General features: G+C 39.5%; 1 protein-coding gene across 1 annotated transcript in view; it reads right to left on the bottom strand.

Moving 5' to 3' along the window:
- Positions 1-21,199, bottom strand: part of SYNRG (synergin gamma) — a 92,699-nt gene that overhangs the window by 22,833 nt on the left and 48,667 nt on the right. Inside the window, 8 exon segments of the mRNA XM_007464882.1 lie at positions 131-227; positions 727-780; positions 1,572-1,735; positions 3,069-3,543; positions 3,546-3,679; positions 12,176-13,123; positions 19,169-19,231; positions 19,367-19,485. Coding sequence (XP_007464944.1) covers positions 131-227; positions 727-780; positions 1,572-1,735; positions 3,069-3,543; positions 3,546-3,679; positions 12,176-13,123; positions 19,169-19,231; positions 19,367-19,485 — 2,054 coding nt within the window.

Below are 21,199 nucleotides of genomic sequence, written 5' to 3'. Positions count from 1 at the left end.
CAAATGCAGACGCTACTTACTGAAGTCATATGTGGCTTGAGAGATCTAGATTAAGCTACGTAACATAGGGACAACTGAAAAGACTGCAAAGTGTCATGATTTTGGATAAGCAAAATATAAAAGCACATACCTAATAAGTACTCCATGCCTTGAGCTGACTGAATTACTTCTGTGCACACAGAACTACTACTGATTCCATTTAAGGTATCATTGGCCTTCTTAATGACCTACAAAGAAATGAAATCACATCACCTTATGTAATCAGGAAAAGTCATTACAAATCAATTTACTATCAGTAGAAAACCCAACAGAAAGCCAGGAGGTGTGGAAACACATGACTGATTGATGTATATAGAGGACTATGCTGAAACAAATCTGAGAATTTAATTTTGACACTGAAGAACCAATCCTTCATTATTTTTGGAAGAGGAAAAACAGAGGTTCTTTAGCTTAAATATTATTTTAGCTTGGGCAGAGATAATGATATCATTTTGTTATGTCTTAAACACAGTGACAGAAGAGGGCACGGTAGTTAAGTGAGTTGTGTCTACTATCATAGATGGGAAAGAAGCCTTGCTTAAGATGTGTGACTTTCCACACAGCTTCTCTTTGCACAAGGCCATCGAGGCAGAGCTCTGCGAGTCTATCCAAATGAACCCAGAAGGTAAGATATGTACACAAGGGGCATTTCCGTACGTGTGAACACCACGAAAGTGACAGACTCACCTCTAGGGCACTCCCTAGGCACCGCTGCCATTCATATGCATATCTCTCATTCTCCTGTGAATTTTATAAAAAGAACTGGGTCAAACCAGCAAGGCTGGAATCCGATTTGTTACTTCTGTCAATTCAGAGTACTGAAGACTTTCCTGTGTATGAAAATCACTCTAGTCCAAACGCAACTTATCTTCTGAACCCACTAGTGACAATTTTCAATTCCTGATAAATGTAACTTCCAAGCACACGACTTGTAAATCTGAGGGAAACGTTTCTTCGTTGATTCCCTTTGTAAATGTTGCCTCATTTGTTCCACTAACAGCGGAAGCTTCTTTAAAGGCACTCATCACGTAGGTGTCTAGTACAAGGGCCAGTATCAAACCACGGCTTCCGGCGCCATGGCCTCCTGAGTGTACGTGTGCGCGTGTGTGCCAGGGAGGGACGAGGAGTGCTAAGAGTGTTGGCTGGAGGAGGAAGGCAGCATGGGACTAAGGCGCTGTGAACGGGAGCAGTGAGAGGACCCAGGACATCTGCCCTTTCTCCTCTATTTTGATGCTTTACCATTCACTAAGATGATAAAGTCTACGTGCTCAAAAAGAACTCCGTGAAACACCTGCCTGCCTGTGCGGTCCCAGGAATAATTCCAGTGTGAGGGTCACTGACTACTTTCAGTGATGCCACATCTGGGAGGTACTTTCATTTGGGGCTAACGTCACCATTCTCTCACTGTAATTACGTATTTTACGTCTGGTGCTTTGTGACGTTCTGCCCCTGGTTCCCCAAGTGAAAGCTGCAAGCGCTCTTTCTCAGGGCCCTCAGGGGCTCAGCCCCCCGCGGACGAGGAGCCCGCTCACCTCCACCTCTCCTGTCAGGTCTTTGTACTTGTCGCGGATGACGGGCAGGGCGGGCTTCTCACTCAGTGTGCTGGAGCGGTCTCTGAAAGGCTGCTCCAGGGCCGGAGAAGGAGAAGAACGGCTTATTTCTTTATCACCAAGGCTCAGACTCCTCTTGTGCGATCCTGGGGGGAGTGGATGGCACAGAGGTTCTGATTACTCAGCTTAGTCCAAGCAGAGGCTCTGCCTTGCTAACACGACCCTCTGTTCTCAGATGTTTGTGTCAGGAGGCGTTCACACCCGTCATTCAGCCTGTCCGGCAAGCTACATGTTGGACGCTTTCATTTGTTCTCTCTTGCTTGAGTTCCTTGCCTTTAATTTTCTCCATTACGCTTCTCCGATCTATCATAATTCTTCCCTAATTCTACGTGCGGAATCACTGGAGTATGGAGGGCTAAAGGGTCCTTCTAAGTATCAGTGCATAAGAGGTGTGTGCCTTCTCCAGTTATCAGTTAGGGATTTGTACCGACTTCCTCCATCTCTCCCAATCTAACGGAAATCAACGAGCCTTTCTGTCAGGATGCAATTGAAGCAAAAGGGGCAAACTTAAATGCCTTCAGAGGACAGGCAAGCAAAGTAAATGACTGAAGAAGGCCAGCTGGACATGGAAGTGGTGGGGACTGCGACACTGGGGGGAGCACACCTCAGCTGTCGGCGGGGATGTTGCTACTCAGCTCCAGCTGACTGTCAAGAGGTGGGAATGTAGGCCTAGTCCTGCCAGATGCTACAACTTTTCAAGAAAAGCTAGAGGGACTTCCCTGGTGGTCCAGTGCTTAAGACTCTACGCTCCCAATGCAGGGGGCTCGGGTTCGATCCCTGGTCAGGGAACTAAGATCCCACACGCCGCAACTAAGCCCGCGCACTCTAGGGCCTGCGCACGGCAACTTGAGAGCCACAGTGAAGACCCAGCGCAGCCAAAAATAAATTGATTAATTAAAAAAAAATAAGCTTACAAAAAAAAAGAAGAAAGAAAAGCTAGAAATCCAGGTTGTGAAGTGTCATGATTTCTATGTATATTAGAAAACCTTCCATGTGGGTCAATCAAAACAGGTCTGCAGGCTGGATCCAGATCCACAGCTACCACGTTGCAGCCTCTGGTTGAAAAGATATAGTCCATAGCCAGCGAACAAGAGCAGAACTAACTTGCCCACAAGGGGATCAAACCATTTCTCTGTCTTTTAACACGGCACACCTCTACCCCAAACAAGCAGATGAACAACAGACTGGGTGCTATGCTTATTTTTAGCCCCAAAAGCAGTTATCTGAGGGATACTGGTTTAATTTCAGTTCAGTCTCAGGGAAACCTTCTTTTATAGCTATCTGTCATAGACTCTGATTTTAAACACTGGAAAATCTATTTCCTGCTATCCCAGGGACCAACTTCTTATTCTAAGAAAGAACATCTAACACTGCAGTGGAAGAAACCATGACATAAAATCTATGCTGGAAGCCACTCACCTTGAACGGAAAGGTCAAAGGTTGCCAGCTCACTTTTGATCATTTCTTCACTGGATTTCGTTTTGCCTTGTGAATTGGCCACTAAAAAGTCAAATTTGCTGATTTTGGGCTTTTCACTTTGAAACTCTCCAAAGTCATCTGCACATTCTTTGGGGGTGTCGTGAGAAGCGCTGCTGGGGGCTGGGCTTGGGCACGTGGCCTCTTGGCACCGTTCAGCCGCAGGCAGGTCCTGTCTGGTGAAATCCCTGTAGTCCTCGCTTTTATATTCCTTTTGCTCGCTGGCCTGTGGGGTCACATCTTTAAAATTGGCAAAAGCCGGAAAGGTCGTCTCTGGAAGAGCATCCTCGCTTGTGAAGGTTGTGACTTTGGAGAGAGGTGTCATGGTGAGGTTTTCTGTACTGCCAAATGAAGTCTCTTTCTTTTGAAGAGCTGAGGCAGCTGAGGAGGCCCTGCTTCCTGCTGGGCCCTGCCTCCTGCTGAGAGGACAAATGGAGAGAGTTTTCTGCCCTGAGAGGCATCATCCCTGTCTGACCAGTCATAGCTCGTAAGTGTGCTCACTGCAAAATTGCTACTGTAGGTTCCAAAAGCAGCACATTTTAAGTCCTCTACATCTGAAAGGGAAATAAGACCCCACAATTAGAGGCAAGCTCAGCATTTAGGCAAAATGCCCTAAGCTCTGCAGAAGCAAAATGTCTAGTACTTTTGATTCATTTTATGCGATGTTGGAGTTAACTAAATTTAGAGCTTGTACTAAAATTAAAGAAGCTGGGCTGTAAAATCTGACCTTGAAAAACCCACATTAGTTGAGTTGGCATTTATATTTAGTAACAAAGAGCCATCTTCTTTGGATAGTACAATTCTTAAAAAAAGATAGGAGGTTCATCCACCAATGTATATACAGTTTGATATAAGAATAGGGTCATTTAATAAAATGTCCGTTCACTTATGAACTTTAAAATGTATTTACAATATTCCCTGCCTAAAACAAGTCTCTTTCGTTTTGACTTTGCTGGAAAATGTTCCTTTATAACATGGCCATATGAAATGTACATGACAAACTAATTAGAAATTGACAATATCCCGAAACTAAAGTAAAAATAATGTTATTTAACTTTTAATCAGTTATTAGGAGTTTCTGTCTAGGCAAGGCCACATATGAGATTTTAATTGAGCAGTTACTTACCTAGTTGTTATTTTGGTCAATATGGACATCATATTGCTGTGATGGAGTATGAGGAAAGAAAAATCAGTCTAAACTACTTTAATCACTAAAAAAAATAGAATCAAAGGTCTGGGTCCTCTTGGGCTCCTGTTTCTCCTTCAACTATGTGTAACCCCCTCATTTAAAAAAAAAAAGGAAAAGAAAAAAGAAATGCGGCAGAAGACTCATTTTACATGCTTAATATATCTTTAAATAATTTAAGAGGTGGCACAGAACAGCAGAAAGAATGTAGGTTTTTGATTCAGACAGACCTGGGTTCAACTCCCAGCTCTGCCACCTACCACTTGTGTGACACTAGGCAAGCTATTTAACATCTCTTAACCTCGGTTTGCTTATCTGTAAAAAGAGAAGACCATGCACTTGGAAGGGCTGTGTTATGACATTAATGATAACAAGTGTAAAGGGCCCAGCCCAGGGCCTGGTGAGCAACACAGCAATTACTGTACAGCACAGTTGCCACCAGCCTCAATGGGATATTTAGTTGCCTGCCTTAGGGCCTAAAATAGAATTGTTTCAAAGGAAAAAAAAAAAGTCAACCCATCACTTTACTGGTCTTAGTAGGGGAAATTTCTTGCTCATTTTCATAAAGCAAAACCAGCTGACGCTGAGTAACACTGGTGTGGAGAAGCAACTTTCCAGCAGTGCTGTCCATTCAGTCTGGCTGAGAGGTGTTTGGTCTGATTTTGGTCATTGTACACCAGGTAAGAAGGCCAAATGCAAGACTCCCTCTCTGACAACCACAAACATGGATTAAAGGAAAATGCTCAGAAGTTCTGTGACCCAGATTTTCGTAACTCAGTCAACAGGTAAAACAACACTGGGTTTCTTCATCTCTCTTACACAGCAATGCTGCATAGTTTATGAGAAGGAAGGGATTCCTGACATTGCTCCTCTAACAGTGCACCCCAAATAGCTCTCTCTCAACCCTATTAGGAAAAGAGCACTAACTTAATAAAAAAAAAAAATGGAAAACCCGAGATTTACAGAAAGGCCAACCAGTGAAAAGTAGATAACTGTCACAGAACAGCAGTATATTTTAAAATTCCGTAGTGCAAATGGTACCCTTCAAATTTAGCTTATTAAACAGGAGGGAAAAAAAAGATTCAGGTGAAAAATGTACAGTTTAGAATGAATGAAACAAGACTTTAGGCAGAACACCCTCTTAGTCTCTGGCTGTAGTGTTTATTTTCCCCACTATTTAAAAGGCTCTGACTCAAATGAAGTGAAATTCTATCAGGAAGCAGATGCAGTTAAACACAAGATGAGTGAGTCTTCAAGGGTACATTCAGAAGAATGTGTCAGAACATGAATTTTTTATTATTACACCCTACCAGAAAGCTGTACTGTGAACTACTCCCAGAATCTCATCTACTAAAAAGGGTAGCAATTTTCCTAGAGACCAAAGATAAATTTAATAAAAAGTCAAGCTCTTGTTCAAACATTACAACTAAATTGCTATGGTAATAAAAAAGACCCTTTTGTGCAATTATGCAGCAAGAAAAAACAAGTTTTCTTTTTTTTTTAAAAAACCAGAAATGATTGTAATATAATCAGGCAAAAGGCATTATAAGCAATAAGGGAATACCTTAGTTGAAGACCTTTTAAGTATTTTTTATAACACTACAGGTCTTCAAGAAACGTTTCTTTTACTAAGAATGATAAACATAACATTTTGCCTTTTGGAACAACTCACAGAAATGACCAAATGAAAGATTAAAAAAGAAATATTTTATATTTTATAAGATAATGAAGAGTAATGATACCAGATATATGGAAGTCAAGCCTCAAGGCTGATTTTTTTAAATTTTACTTTTGCTTATTTACTAGCTATATAGTGTAAAAAAAACAATTTACTAAAGTGCAATTCATCTGAACACATAAGGAAGTACGGCTACTACATAAGGAACATGAGAACACTGTACTCCTAAATCTTAGCATTTATAAGCAATATAAAAATACAGTTGTATTTCCTAGCATGGTGAATATTACTTAACTGTTTTTTTTTTTAAGTAAACCTTTTTTTTAGCAAAACGTGGTAAATCAGCTCACTGAGGGTAGGTTAAACCAAGAAAATTCCTTATTTCCCATGCTAACAGTTCTCTGTTTTCTAAGCAGTCAAACGATATGTATTATTGTACGATGGTCTTAAAAACAGTAAAGATTCTGTAAGAGTCACAACATGAGTGATGGAAAAAATAATACGGAATAACCCACATTTTATTTTGCAATCACTGAAATTACTGTAGGTGGGTTTTCAATTTGATAGCTGAATTCTGAAAATTGCAAGAGAAAAAGGAAAACAGAATGAATGCAATAAAAGGAACAGAGAATCACTGCTGTACTTTCTGATTCTACTGGAAAACTCTCGGGCTGTGCTAGGTTGAACTGAAATTGCACACAGATAATGTGCCAAATTGTGTGCTTTAATATATGTATTTGTTTGCAACCAGGAATGTCCTGTTACTAAGGCCAAAGGAATAAACTATACAATCTGTTTTCCATCATGGGTCTCAAATTAAGACATGGATTTCTTGCTTACACTGGCAAGCAATCCTATCAGTCTCTTCCATAACCTCTATTCACGTCCCTTCTGAACGGATGTTGTACATGAAAACAAGGTATTTCTTGGAACAAAGGATGTGAGCTGCTGCTACAGGACACAGAAGGCCATACCGATTCCCATGGATCTTTTCTAAAGCTGTAAGCATATGTGCCCAGGTGATTAAGAGTTACTGGCTTTTGAGAAAGGCGTTTAGAAAAAGAAAAGAGATACATGTGCAAATTCCACTGTTCCTTAGTGTTTTATATAGCAATTAAATTGTTCATTGGCCTAAGGAATAAACAGCTTTTAATTTCCAATACTGATTTAATCCAAACTCCATTTTACCAAAGCAAATCATGAAATATTTATACACTTAAACTTCTTTCCATTCCTGGCCTTATTCTACCTTCTGAAGTCAGTCATATTTACATTCTCTATTAACTACAGAACCTGGCCCGACTGTGTCCTCTAAGTATCAAACACCCTGACAGGTGTTGTTGAAGAAAACAGGAATGAAAGTGATCATAGTGTAAGAATGACAGGCCATAAAATGTTGCTGTATAATCGCCTTCCAGTGTTTCCTAATCTGCATAGAAACCTCCCATTCTTCATGTGTACTTACTCATATAAATCTATAGTTTAAATGTTGTCAGGCTACCAGTAAGCACCTGCAGGTTTCCGGGTCAGTGCTTTAAGTTCAATAAAGAAAAATGGCAATCCTGTGGATATTTTCAGTCCAGAGGAGGCTGGAAGGCCACAGAATGGTGCCAAGACATACAGTGGGACATGGTCATCATTAAAAATCCCACAGAAAAAAATCAAATGAGCACAGAAGATGGCAATTACAACTAGAGCCTTGTGACCATGCAAGGGAGAGGGGAGCACCCAGAAGACCATACTATGCATATGACCCTATATAGCTAATGGGCCAACATTTTCCAAAACAACCTATGAAAAGCATTCAACTGATGGAAAAATAAAGCTGGAAACAGCTCTTTAAATATTAAATTGGTTTGATTCTTTGAGTTATTTTAGGATTTAGCCCAGCTTCTTTGATACTGCCAGAATCCCCTTCATGTTCATTAGCTACTTTTAAAAATCAGCAGGGATTTTAATGTGAAAAATAAAGTGACTGTAAGATATAAATACATTTGTATAATGTCTCAGGCACTGATGTGTGAAGTCAGGCACTAACCACATCTTACTTTACTTGGCACTGGGGTAAACAAAATGGTGTTTTTTGATTTGCTGGAACTTATAGAATACAGCCTTCAAGTCTTTGCTGAAAGTTTATATTGTCATATGCATTATCAAAACTTCCTCCCTAAAAAGTAATATCCCTCTGGAAACATTAATTGCTCAATTTGTGAATGTGATTATGTTTTATGCACAGGTATATTCATTTTCTGGAGCCTGCTTAAATGCAGAAGGGAGTTAAAATAAAGCAGTCTCAGATGGACCAATATAGCACTAAATAATTCCACTGACAGAGGAATTCCTTAGCCAAAGCCATCATGAGACTGGCACCAGAACATTCTAAAAGAAGGGCAACTGATATTTTCACTAGATGGAGGCTACACCAAAATCTCTTTCTTCCAAATTAGTTAATACACATCATAATTAAAACATAGTATGATTATACAAGGTTTCGTAAACCAAGTATTATTCACTTTCTAAAGAATTATGCCCTGGAAAACACGATATTTTGAATGGCAGACCCAGCTTTTCTTAGTGTTAATCTAAATCCCAATATGCAACTTTTCTTCTTTCTCAAATGGCATAGTTCAGATACTGTAAATAATCTCTCAGGAATCCTATTCAAAATCCTCACCTTCAATGGTTTAATTTCCTTTCTGACTCAAACTTTTAAAAAGAATAAAGAACCAAAGCATCAAAATATAAGGAAAAAAATTTAAACCATGGAAACAACTCCCTTTTCACTATTATTATACTCTAAAATGGAAAAAATTTTCCAAATTTGGCCTACTCTTGCAGCTAACTTTTGTGGGTCTTTCTAAAATTGTTTTCTTAAAAATGAAAAGAGCTAAGAACTTGCTTTACAGACTAAGTTAAAAAAGACCAAGGGTGGCTTCATACTACATTCTGAAGTTGGAAAGATAACATGCTCTACAATTAGTGGACGGAGTGCCCAACTTCAAACTCAAATCAAATTCAGTCCTGGAGACTCCCTGGTATTAACAAAAAACACTTTTCATTACAGAGATTATCAATCTAAATTCAGTTTACATTTACTCTGCTCAGAAGTTCATCTCAATACCATTCGATAATTTATTTTAAATTAAATTTATATATACCTAGTTATTAATAGATATGGCCCTTTCCCCAACACTATACTCTTAGGTCTTCCCCTTCTCGTCACAGTATAATTCCTAGTGGAGACAGGCTCTGTGATGTTTACTAAGCAATAAAATCTTCACTAGAAGTAAGGAATAAAATTTCTCTCTATTACGTAAAGTAATGTAAGGTTTACACTTATCTTTTAAAATGTTTTAACTTACATTTTAATCCAGTGCCATGTTAAAAATTTATATCCGTGGAATTATAAGGGGAAAAGGCTAAAATGTACCAATAACTTTCTTAGGAGAAAGGTGTTTGAAGAAACAAAATAAACAAAAGGGAAAAAGCCCTCTAACCACAGGAGGGTTTAAACTTGATACTGACCAGGTATTTCTTTGGTCTAACCCTGGAAAAGTACAAATTACACACATCCCCACACTTCCAAAATGTGTGAAAGAATTATTTATTAACGTTAAGACTTACAGATCACAAAAGAGAGTGGTACAGAAGAGCTGGGAAAAAAGTCATCAGAATAAGCATGCAGATCGGTATTCGCAGAGGAATATACCAAAGCAAGTTTGAAAAGGCACATTCACACAGGAAATGTCTAAATTGAAAAAAAAGACATCAGAAAAGCAGCCAAAAAATAATAATAAAGCGCTGATTAAAATACAAAGATTTGCAATGTCAAAGAAGAGCTACTTTACAGGTAGGTAGGTAGGCAGGTAGCTACAGAAGCCTTGCTAACCCTTTGAGAATGTCACAAATGAGGGGCAGCTCTTGCTGCCAACGAAACCAGATGATCTTAATGACTGCACATCAAGATGCTTTAGGGCTGAGAGATTCAATTTAGAGGGGGGACAAAAGCAGCCTAGTTGAAATTATATGCAGCAAGGGCTCAAAGGGTTAAATGTAATAATACGCAGAGAAATCAGGCAATGTTATTAGTGTTATCTACCTTCCATACAAAGAATTATAGCAAGAGTTAAAAGAGACAGTATCCCCTTCAGAGTCGAGTTAGGGTTTCTAAACAGGATTAAGGTTCAGAAATGATAATCTACTACGTTTTATTCTCTTTTTATCAGCCCACTTCTTATTTCTCCAACAAAAAGTACCCTTAACCCTCAAACTAAGAGAGCAAGAGATACTGTGCGTCAAAACGAGGATAAAGAAAAACCAAGTTGCACTGGAGAAGTCCCTGCCATTTACCCTCTTCAATACATTCACGCAGCAGTTTTGCTCAAGAACGATATAGCTCATTGGTCAGACATCAACCCCTTTTAACAACCACTCTAAAGGGATACTGCTCCTTTCGGACAGGAGGTTTACAGATCAAAAGGAGGGAACAATCCTCTTTTAAGAATATCCTCAAACTGAAGAAACTTGGCTTGAACGTTACAGGTTCCAAGCTGGGAATGTTCCAAACATACATAAAAGGACATGAGCACAGAAGAGTATTTTAACAGGTCAATCAGAACAAGCTCAGTCATGAAACCAATCTCCCCTCCCCAAATGGAAAAAAAAAAGAGACGACACCCTCCCAAACGCAGATTAGACTCGTCTCACAAAGAAATCTAGTTTGGCACTGTGAAAGAATATAGATTCACTTTCAGAAAAATAGCTTCTAATTAATAACTTCAGAGCCCAAAAGGCTAGTATACATGTTATGAGATTTAAAAATAAAAAGCCAATATTATTGTTCAGAAAATGGAGCACTTTGCAACCAACTGCTGTAGCTCAAGCAGCTCATACAAAAAAGAAACAAAATCACTCTAGCAAACAAACAGCGGCAAAAAAAAAAAAGGAGAACATTTGAAGAAGCGTACATTAGAAAAAGAAGTAGACAGTCAGGGGCACAAGGAGCCCTGCAGACAGCCCACTGCACTTGGCAAGTAGCCTGTGGAACACGTCACTCCTCCGATACCTTGCTCCCAATTCAGCACCCTGTTTAAGAAGACCTCTAACATCTCAATAGCCAAAGGATGGATGCAATTTTGTTTTCTGACTTACCAAATTGATATATGCAAAAGCCGCCATACTTTACCATCTCTTCCTGAAACTGTAAACTTGGGAGTGTCTTATGTGTCCCTCTCTAGTTAAATGACAATGAACCCTTCGTGCGCATAATGCATTTTCTGGAATAATACAGTAATGCTGAGATATTTCTCATTATTAAAGGCCACAAAATAGGTTTGTATTTCTATATACATATCAAAGAACAAAACAAAATAAAAACTAGGACACTTGGGAATCTAGTTTTTCTGACAGGAGGTTGGACTAGAGAATCAACTGCTACATGTAAATCCATATGGAATTTAAAGAGGGCTCTCCTCTAAGATGTTTTCAAACATTTTACGAGAAAGTTAGTAGGTACCCTATCTACCGGCTACAGTTGTGTGACAATTTACTACTTCCAGTAATAGCGTTAACACTGAAAACCGTACCTCAATTCCACTAACAACTCCTGCCCTCCTCCTTGCCAGACCCTGGCACACAGGGCATCCAGATACAAGCTCTTGCCCTCTTCTCTTATAGGGATGTGGCAAAACTGCAGTATAACTGGCTAGACATTTTTACTTTCTTGGCCTAACAAGAGTCGGTTTCTATAAACCAAACAGAATACTCTATTGGCAGCTGCCAAATATACCCAAGAGAGAAAAATGGAGAAGGAAACATTGACTTCACTCACAGAAATGGAGGAACATTACTGACACTGCAAAAGTCTTTATAAAATTTCTGGCAATGTGTGGCTCATTCAGCAGCGGATTTTGATGTGCCTCAGACACCAAGTTGGTGTTAGATTTCAAACGTAAAAATATCTTAGCTATCCAATCTAAGTTTCATTGTATTCATAGTATCCACATATCCAAGTATCCACAGAATCCAATTCAACGCTGCTTTAAGGGGACTGGCAATGACGAGGTTAATTATTAGACATTCATAAGGGTTAAGAGCCAGAGCCTTCCTCTTCTGTAAATCAACACCCACAGAACCATCTTTGAAATCTATATCACCATCACCAGAGCAATCTCACCAATTCCTCACCTGCAGCAGGAGGATGCTGGCCACTAACTGTTGGTAAATCCAAAGAGCTATCAGACATGACATGCTTAAGATCTCCTCCCACATCAGCCAGTTTCATGTCAAACTGAACAGAGAGTGCATCTTCAGAGTCCTCCTTGCCAACACTGCTGCCACCAATGGAAGGGAGATCCAAGGACTTCACTGAAGCAGAGTCTTCTTTGGTGTGTCTGAAAGCCACTGCTTTCTCTCCCAGGGATTTGTCCGAGTTCATGGAAGAAAATTTATTGGAGTGGAAGTCAGCGAAATCATCATCGCTCTTTCCTGAAGGAGTGTTATCTTTCAGCTCTTCAACACCTAGTCCCGATCCTTCCAGAGAGAGCTGTCTGAAGACATCGTATTTGGTAGATGCAGCGGCAGAGTTCTGGCCATTCTTCACTGTGCTGCTCACGCTGCTGCTTAGAGGAACTGGACTACTTTCCTCTTTAAGGGCCTCATATTTGTCATCTGCCTTTTGCTCAGATGAAACAGAACTATTACTGAAAGCCATAAAATCTGCAAAGTCATCCTGCTCCCCAACAGATGCTGGACTAGAATATTCCCCAAAAAGGTTGAATGCTCCAAAATCATCAGCCAAACTCGAAGTTTTAGTTGACGCCAAAGTCGTCATGGGTGCCACAGATCCCGCAAGCTGGGGTCGTGAGGAAACAGATTTTGATGCACTGAATGCAGCTGAAAAGGACAATGGTTTCTCGCTGCTGCAAGTAACTGAGGAAAACATATCTAGGTCTGCTAAGTTCAGAGGATTTTTCACTTGTGTTTGTGGTTTCTGTTGGATAGCTCCTGAGGGGAAGGCTGCCGGAAAAGGTTTGTCTTTTGCTGGTGGCTCTAGTGGTGAGATACTATCGGCGGTTTTAAAATCGGTGAAACCATCATCATTTCCCGCAGATCTGAATTCTGCAAAGTTTTCTCCTGAAAGAAAAAACACAACCAAATACAAAAGAATGGTGAGCTGAAAATCCCATGATCCATATTAAAGTACAAGCATATTACAGACTTTTCCCTCACTGGCTTCACATTATTTAACCATAGTTTAATAATATCCCTACCAAATATCCCTTTTGTATCCACACTGAAGGCTAGTGATAGGGAAATAAATAAAAATCAAACTGAGCACACATATCACACAATTTTCATTTGCTCATTTCAGTGTGATATGATATGTGACATGATATGTCTGTGCCAGAGCCTTCAGCTGTCCAAAAGCATTGCGCTAAGGATGTTTTCTCACTATTGCTAGCCAACCAAGAATACAGGAGAATAAGAAATAGGCACTGGACTGGTTAAGAACACATCAGCCAGTTTCATGTCAAACTGAACAGAGAGTGCATCTTCAGAGTCCTCCTTGCCAACACTGCTGCCACCAATGGAAGGGAGATCCAAGGACTTCACTGAAGCAGAGTCTTCTTTGGTGTGTCTGAAAGCCACTGCTTTCTCTCCCAGGGATTTGTCCGAGTTCATGGAAGAAAATTTATTGGAGTGGAAGTCAGCGAAATCATCATCGCTCTTTCCTGAAGGAGTGTTATCTTTCAGCTCTTCAACACCTAGTCCCGATCCTTCCAGAGAGAGCTGTCTGAAGACATCGTATTTGGTAGATGCAGCGGCAGAGTTCTGGCCATTCTTCACTGTGCTGCTCACGCTGCTGCTTAGAGGAACTGGACTACTTTCCTCTTTAAGGGCCTCATATTTGTCATCTGCCTTTTGCTCAGATGAAACAGAACTATTACTGAAAGCCATAAAATCTGCAAAGTCATCCTGCTCCCCAACAGATGCTGGACTAGAATATTCCCCAAAAAGGTTGAATGCTCCAAAATCATCAGCCAAACTCGAAGTTTTAGTTGACGCCAAAGTCGTCATGGGTGCCACAGATCCCGCAAGCTGGGGTCGTGAGGAAACAGATTTTGATGCACTGAATGCAGCTGAAAAGGACAATGGTTTCTCGCTGCTGCAAGTAACTGAGGAAAACATATCTAGGTCTGCTAAGTTCAGAGGATTTTTCACTTGTGTTTGTGGTTTCTGTTGGATAGCTCCTGAGGGGAAGGCTGCCGGAAAAGGTTTGTCTTTTGCTGGTGGCTCTAGTGGTGAGATACTATCGGCGGTTTTAAAATCGGTGAAACCATCATCATTTCCCGCAGATCTGAATTCTGCAAAGTTTTCTCCTGAAAGAAAAAACACAACCAAATACAAAAGAATGGTGAGCTGAAAATCCCATGATCCATATTAAAGTACAAGCATATTACAGACTTTTCCCTCACTGGCTTCACATTATTTAACCATAGTTTAATAATATCCCTACCAAATATCCCTTTTGTATCCACACTGAAGGCTAGTGATAGGGAAATAAATAAAAATCAAACTGAGCACACATATCACACAATTTTCATTTGCTCATTTCAGTGTGATATGATATGTGACATGATATGTCTGTGCCAGAGCCTTCAGCTGTCCAAAAGCATTGCGCTAAGGATGTTTTCTCACTATTGCTAGCCAACCAAGAATACAGGAGAATAAGAAATAGGCACTGGACAGTGGTTAAGAATCCGCCTGCCAACGCAGGGGACACGGGTTCGAGCCCTGGTCCGGGAAGATCCCACATGCCACGGAGCAACTAAGCCCGTTTGCCACAACTACTGAGGCTGCACTCGAAGCCCGTTCGCCACAATTGCTGAGCCCGCATGCCACAACTACTGAAGCCCGTGCACCTAGAGCCTGTGCTCTGCAACAAAGAGAAGCGACCACAATGAGAAGCACTTGCACCACAACGAAGAGTAGCCCCCGCTCGCCGCAACTAGGGAAAGCCTGTGCTCAGCAATGAAGACCCAACGCAGCCAAAAATAAATAAATTAAATAAATTAATTAAAAAAAAAAAAGGAAATAGGCGCTGGACGTTCCTGAAGAGAGGCATATTAAAATACATAGTGGCCCTTTAAAGATAAAATGTGTTACATGGTGATCAATCAGAAAAAAAATATCACAGGTACCAATGAAGTATTATGAAAAATCCTGCATCTAATATTTAGGATGTACAAGACTCTGCTCAGCTAGGCACTTAAGCTTATGGTTATATACTATGTGGTTTTGCTCAAGTATATTGAGGCATTAATTTGAAGGGATCTGATGAAAAATTCTGAAAAGGCATCTGCTTATTTGCAAAGCATTCTTGCTAAGGGCACATTATAAAGTAGTTCCCCCCACACTTTCCAACAAATAAGCTGAATCTTACCCAAAAAATCCATGAGTACTTGGGCTTTTCTTGAAATCAGCAATCTCACTGTACCAATCAGCATTTATTCTTATTTATTACAATTCAAAGGGATTTGAATACCAATTCCATTACTAAAAATTTTGAGGGGATTTCCCTGGTGTTGCAGTGGTTAAGAATACGCCTGCTAATGCAGGGACACAGGTTCGAGCCCTGGTCCAGGAAGATTCCACATGCCGTGGAGCAACTAAGCCCGTGTGCCACAACTACTGAGCCTGTGCTCTAGAGCCTGTGAGCCACAACTACTGAGCCCACATGCCACAACTACTGAAGCCCGCGCACCTAGAGCCCGTGCTCCGCAACAACAGAAGCCACCGAAATGAGAAGCCTGTGCACCACAACGAAGAGCAGGCCCTGCTCACCGCAACTAGAGAAAACCCACGTGCAGCAATGAAGACCCAACACAGCCAAAAATAAATAAATAAATAATAAATAAGTTTTTAAAAAAATTTTGAGGATCAGATTTAAACTTTAGTTTATATTGTGCTACTCTGAGGATGGGGTTACTGACAGCATTTTGTAAATTATTTTTTTTAGTTAGAGAAAATAGGTACTAAGGTATTTCTCATAAATAATTAAATAGATGCAGTTAGATACTAATAAAAATCTGGGCCCATGGTTCTTAATGGGGTTTTTATTCTTTATTATCACAATAATGTTATCACTCATAGGCATAAGGTTAGGACACAGATGATCTCAGTTTTTGAATAATGCCTGAAGGTCTTCCATAAAATCCACTAGGTTATACCAGATAATGAAAACCAGAGATAAACCACATATAAATATAGCTATACTAACATCACTTATTATTTAAAAATATGAATGTCATTTCTGGAGAGTTATAAATTAAAACACAAGCTTTAATTTTTTCATCCATTTTTTAAATTTCTATTTTTCCCTAAAAGTGAAATACAGAAGCATATGAACTATAAAAATGTGTGTAAAACCAAAATATAATTCTGCAAATTGTCACTTAAATAATGCAGGCTTTAAATATATTGTGCTTATAACATGGTATATACTTTGATACATCATATGAAAAAAGCATGGGGGCTTCCTTGGTGGCACAGTGGTTAAGAATCTGCTTGCCAGTGCAGGGGACACGTGTTTGAGCCCTGGTCTGGGAAGATCCCACATGCTGCAGAGCAACTGGGCCCGTGTGCCACAACTACTGAGCCTGCGCTCTAGAACTTGCGAACCACAACTACTGAGCCTGCGTGCCTAGAGCCCATGCTCTGCAACAAGAGAAGCCACCGCAATGAGAAGTCAGTGCACAGCAACGAGTAGCTCCCGCTCGCCAGAACTAGAGAAAGACCACCTGAAGCAATGAAGACCCAACACAGCCAAAAATAAATAAAATTAAAAATAAATTTATAAAAAAAAAAAGAAAGAAAAAAGCATGGAAAATAATGGAAGCTTATTTTCCCCCTAATTTGAGCTACTTAACAAATTCACCAGCATAATTTATCAACACAGAGAAATCTATTTAATATTAGGGAAATTTTAGAAAGAGAAGAACAGCAGTCAGAATTTCTGTATTTTATGTTTTTATACATACCACTAATAAAACTAAAGTCAATTTCACAAATTGACAGGAGAAGCAAATGTAAAACTTTAAAAATTGCCCTAGAATTTTAGGCAAGTACATCACTGATAATATTTGTATTATTTGTATAAATAAAAAGGTAATAAGCAGTCAATTTTGTCACAGCCTAAATTTTTGATGTGCTGCTTTAAAATATCTGTGAAACTGACAAGTTTTGCTTGGTTATTTTATAAAGGAAATCACCACAGCAAACTAAACTTACTGATGAATTGTAAACGTTTCCATTAGAAATGTAAGCTGGGTGAAAGGGTTAAAAAGAAATAAAAATGGGTGGGTTTACATGTTCAAAAACACAGGGGCTTTTTGGGCAAATAAATTAGTTGCAGACACTGGAAGATTGCTTATCAGGAGGTACATTAAGCATATGACTTCATGGGTAGCTTTTCAGTCCACTTTTTTTTTTAAGTTTTAAATTAATTAATTAATTAATTAATTTTTGGCTGCGTTGGGTCTTCGTTGCTGCGTGGGCTTTCTCTAGTTGCGGTGAGCGGGGGCTACTCTTCGAAGCGGTGCGTGGGCTTCTCACTGCGGTGGCTTCTCTTGTTGTGGAGCATGGGCTCTAGGCATGTGGGCTTCAGTAGTTGTGGCATGCGGGCTCAGTAGTTGTGGTGCACGGGCTTAGTTGCTTTGCGGCATGTGGGATCTTCCTGGACCAGGGCTCGAACCCATGTCCCCTGCATTGGCAGGCGGATTCTTAACCACTGTGCCACCAGGGAAGCCCTGTATTTTTAATGAGAGTAGAAAAAAATATATTCTCCTAAAATGAACAAAGTTGGCATCTCTCCCTGGAAAGCCTTAAAGGTAAGACAGGAATGAAAGCAAGCACACAACAATGCTAACAACTATCTGGGATTCTGTTCGTAAAGTACTGCAAAAGCAGGGCTAAGATGTGCTGCTTACATTTTGGTGGCACCACGGTGTTTCCCAGGAATAACATACATATCATACAATCACTAATACCAGAGTATATAAAGAACACTGATATTAAACCATGCTCTTTACTCCAAACTTGCCTTGGCCCAAGAGTTGATAAAAACATTGCTAGGAGTAAATGCCAAATTAACAAACCAGAAGTTCCTCTGGGGTTTATTTTTGTACTCCTAGTACCTAATACAGGCATTGAGGAAGAAAGTTATTACATCCTAAAGGCTTGAATGAAACACAAGGAAACATTTCCAGAACCTAAGAGCTGTAAAAGATTGAATATTTCTAGAGATATTTAAGCAGTACACTTTCTATTTTAACTTTCACACATACACCTTACCTTTCCTGTAATTTCCCCCCACCTCCCCACGCCCTCCCCATTGCTCGGAGAAAAGGGTTAGAACAAATGATTGTGGAAGGATGTTCCAAATTTGATTGTCCAATATAGAGAGGTAGAATGTGGTACTGTTTCCAGGAAGAACTCCTCAGTAGAGGATACAAATTTCACAGCATGCGTGGTTAAGCTTTGAAGGACATCATCTGACCTATGGATTATCTAAATCCTACACAACAGGGTTCTAGTAGGATTTAGCCACAAATATGACTTTACATATATGGCTCTCAAATTATCATTCTACATTCCCTTCTACTCTATTTAAGCCCTTCTATCAGAGATAGGAACCACACAGGCACACAAAGCCCTCTCACTTCTACTCATTAAATTACAGCCAATTTTGAAAATCTTGAGATGTAAAAGACTGGTTGCTGCCTATGGCACAGTCCACAGATTGCTGCACTGCCAAAAGCTCAAGTCTTGTTTTGAGCGTTAAAATAACCAAGGCAAGTAAGGTGTTAAAATAGGTTCACAGGAGTCTAACTTGGCTTGAAGGGTTCCAGTGAAAGGGAATGCACTATCTTCAAAGGAAATTGCATTGATTTGGGGTTTGCCCTAAATTTTAGAAAATAATTTTTCTAAATTATCAATTATTTTATTATTTAATAACTGAACCACATTTTTCTTTCTTGTAATTTCCAGAGCTACAAAACGAAACAAAAACAACCACACAGTAAAATAAAAGAATGTTTGGGATGCTACTGAAAGAACCATAAAAATCTCTTATTAAAAATTGAAATAATTTATCCATTTAAGGAAACAAAAACTTACCTAAAGACTTACTCTCTGCTGTCTGTTCAAGTTCTCTGAAAGCACTATATTTATCACCAGGCTCTATGATGAAAAGACAGAAGCCCAATTAAGGTTAGGAACCTTAAGATCATAGCTCAAGGACATTCACCATAAAAGGTCACCACTAAAAACAAAAATTTACATTCATAGGTTCATGAATTTATGAACTGTTTTTACCTCCAAATGGAACAGTATTTTCAGAGGACTTGTCAGCTGCAATTCCTTTAAACACAGCATATTTATCCACTGAAGCTGATCCTTTAGTTCCAGGAAGTGGCATCAACAAAGAAGGGGCACTAAAAGGGAAAAAGAAATATTTCTTAATGACTAGAACATTGTCTCCTTACCTTGTCATCAAGGAAGAACTTAGAATTAAAATGGCACACAGATACCTAGTTAAAACTCATGGCTCCCTGCTTTAAAAGTTAGAAACTATATAGGTACACCACAAATGACAAAAAAACAACATCCTTTTCCTTGAAAAAAAATATATTGAAACAACAATCAAGCAATAATTCTTTTCTTGATTATATGAAGAGGAGTCAGATCCACGCTGACCATCTAATCATCTTTAAGCCATAAGAACCACTGGAATGGCATTAGAAATAGATTATTATAGAATGATGACTTCCTGTAATTTTAAATTTACGTCCATAAAATTGTGAAAGTGAACTGCTCCAAGTACGTATACCCAATATTTTAAAGTAAATTATGTTAACCTTAATATAAATTATTCTCTAAAATGGGTTCAGAATGCAGAGGTGGAATAGTTAAGATAAAAATCTATTTATGAAATGCTGTTCAAGCCAAGATGTAAATTGTCCTTCTTTTGATCACACTGCATTGCTTAGTGGCAGAAGTTCCCACATCTGATAAGCAGCAGTAGAGTTAATACAATTTGCATTTTTACGAGGATCACATCAGCAGTTCCAGAAGCTATCTTTGCAGCAAAACAACAATCACTTCAACATTAGATAAAGATACTTTTGCCTGTGGACACATTTCCCTGCTGGATGGAAAAATAGTGTAATGAGTAGTATCTGTGAGGGTAATTCTTGGGCGGCTTAAACACAGACTATAAAAGCACTGCCTTTTTTTTTCCCCCTTATCAGACCCAGGCAGCTCCCTGGAAGAACCACCTTTACATATGAATGACTACATTCCACTACTAGTTTGTGTCATTCAATACCATACACACAAGTTATATAAATGGATTTCTATTGAGTTCTTTGCCCTGGAGCAAAAATTTTCTACAGTCATTTAAATCTTATCAGTGGCCTACAAGCAAGGTAAAAACCCTGCTCTTGCACATGCATGCTAATGGCAGTGCCTGGAGGACTTAGTGCTATCAAATATTATAATTTCACACCAATACCAAACAGCTGCTACATATTTGATCTGGACAAATAGGTCACTGTTTATGCAGTATAGGTGGATTTCTAAAAGTTCCATAAGTAATTAAACTACAACACACTGAACAGGATGTTACATAAGAATAAAGGCAATTAATGTCTTAGGAAAAAACCACAAAGCTGAATGATCTATTTGTTTTTTCATCATCGCCAACGTTAGCTATGGCCCTTTAAAATCCATGGTAAAATCCTCCACTAAATATGACATTTATTTGAATATTATTAATTTAAAAATTATTTTCATAATTGGAAAAAAACCCAGAGGATCTTCAGAGTAATGTAGTACTGCTGAGTGAAGTCAACAAAATAAAATTCCATTCAAAACACGCTAGGGAGACTTCCGGGAAGATGGCGGAAGAGTAAGATGCGGAAATCACCTTCCTCCCCACAGATACACCAGAAATACATCTACACGTGGAACAACTCCTACAGAACACCTACTGAACGCTGGCAGAAGACCTCAGACCTCCCAAAAGGCAAGAAACCCCCCATGTACCAGGGTAGGGCAAAAGAAAAAAGAAACAACAGAGACAAAAGAATAGGGACGGGACCTGCACCAGTGGGAGGGAGCTGTGAAGGAGGAAAGGTTTCCACACAC

The sequence above is a fragment of the Lipotes vexillifer genome, unplaced genomic scaffold (genome assembly GCF_000442215.2).
Source record: "Lipotes vexillifer unplaced genomic scaffold, Lipotes_vexillifer_v1.1 scaffold788, whole genome shotgun sequence".
Lineage (NCBI taxonomy): Eukaryota > Metazoa > Chordata > Mammalia > Artiodactyla > Lipotidae > Lipotes > Lipotes vexillifer.
This window is presented reverse-complemented; position numbering and strand designations above follow the sequence as displayed.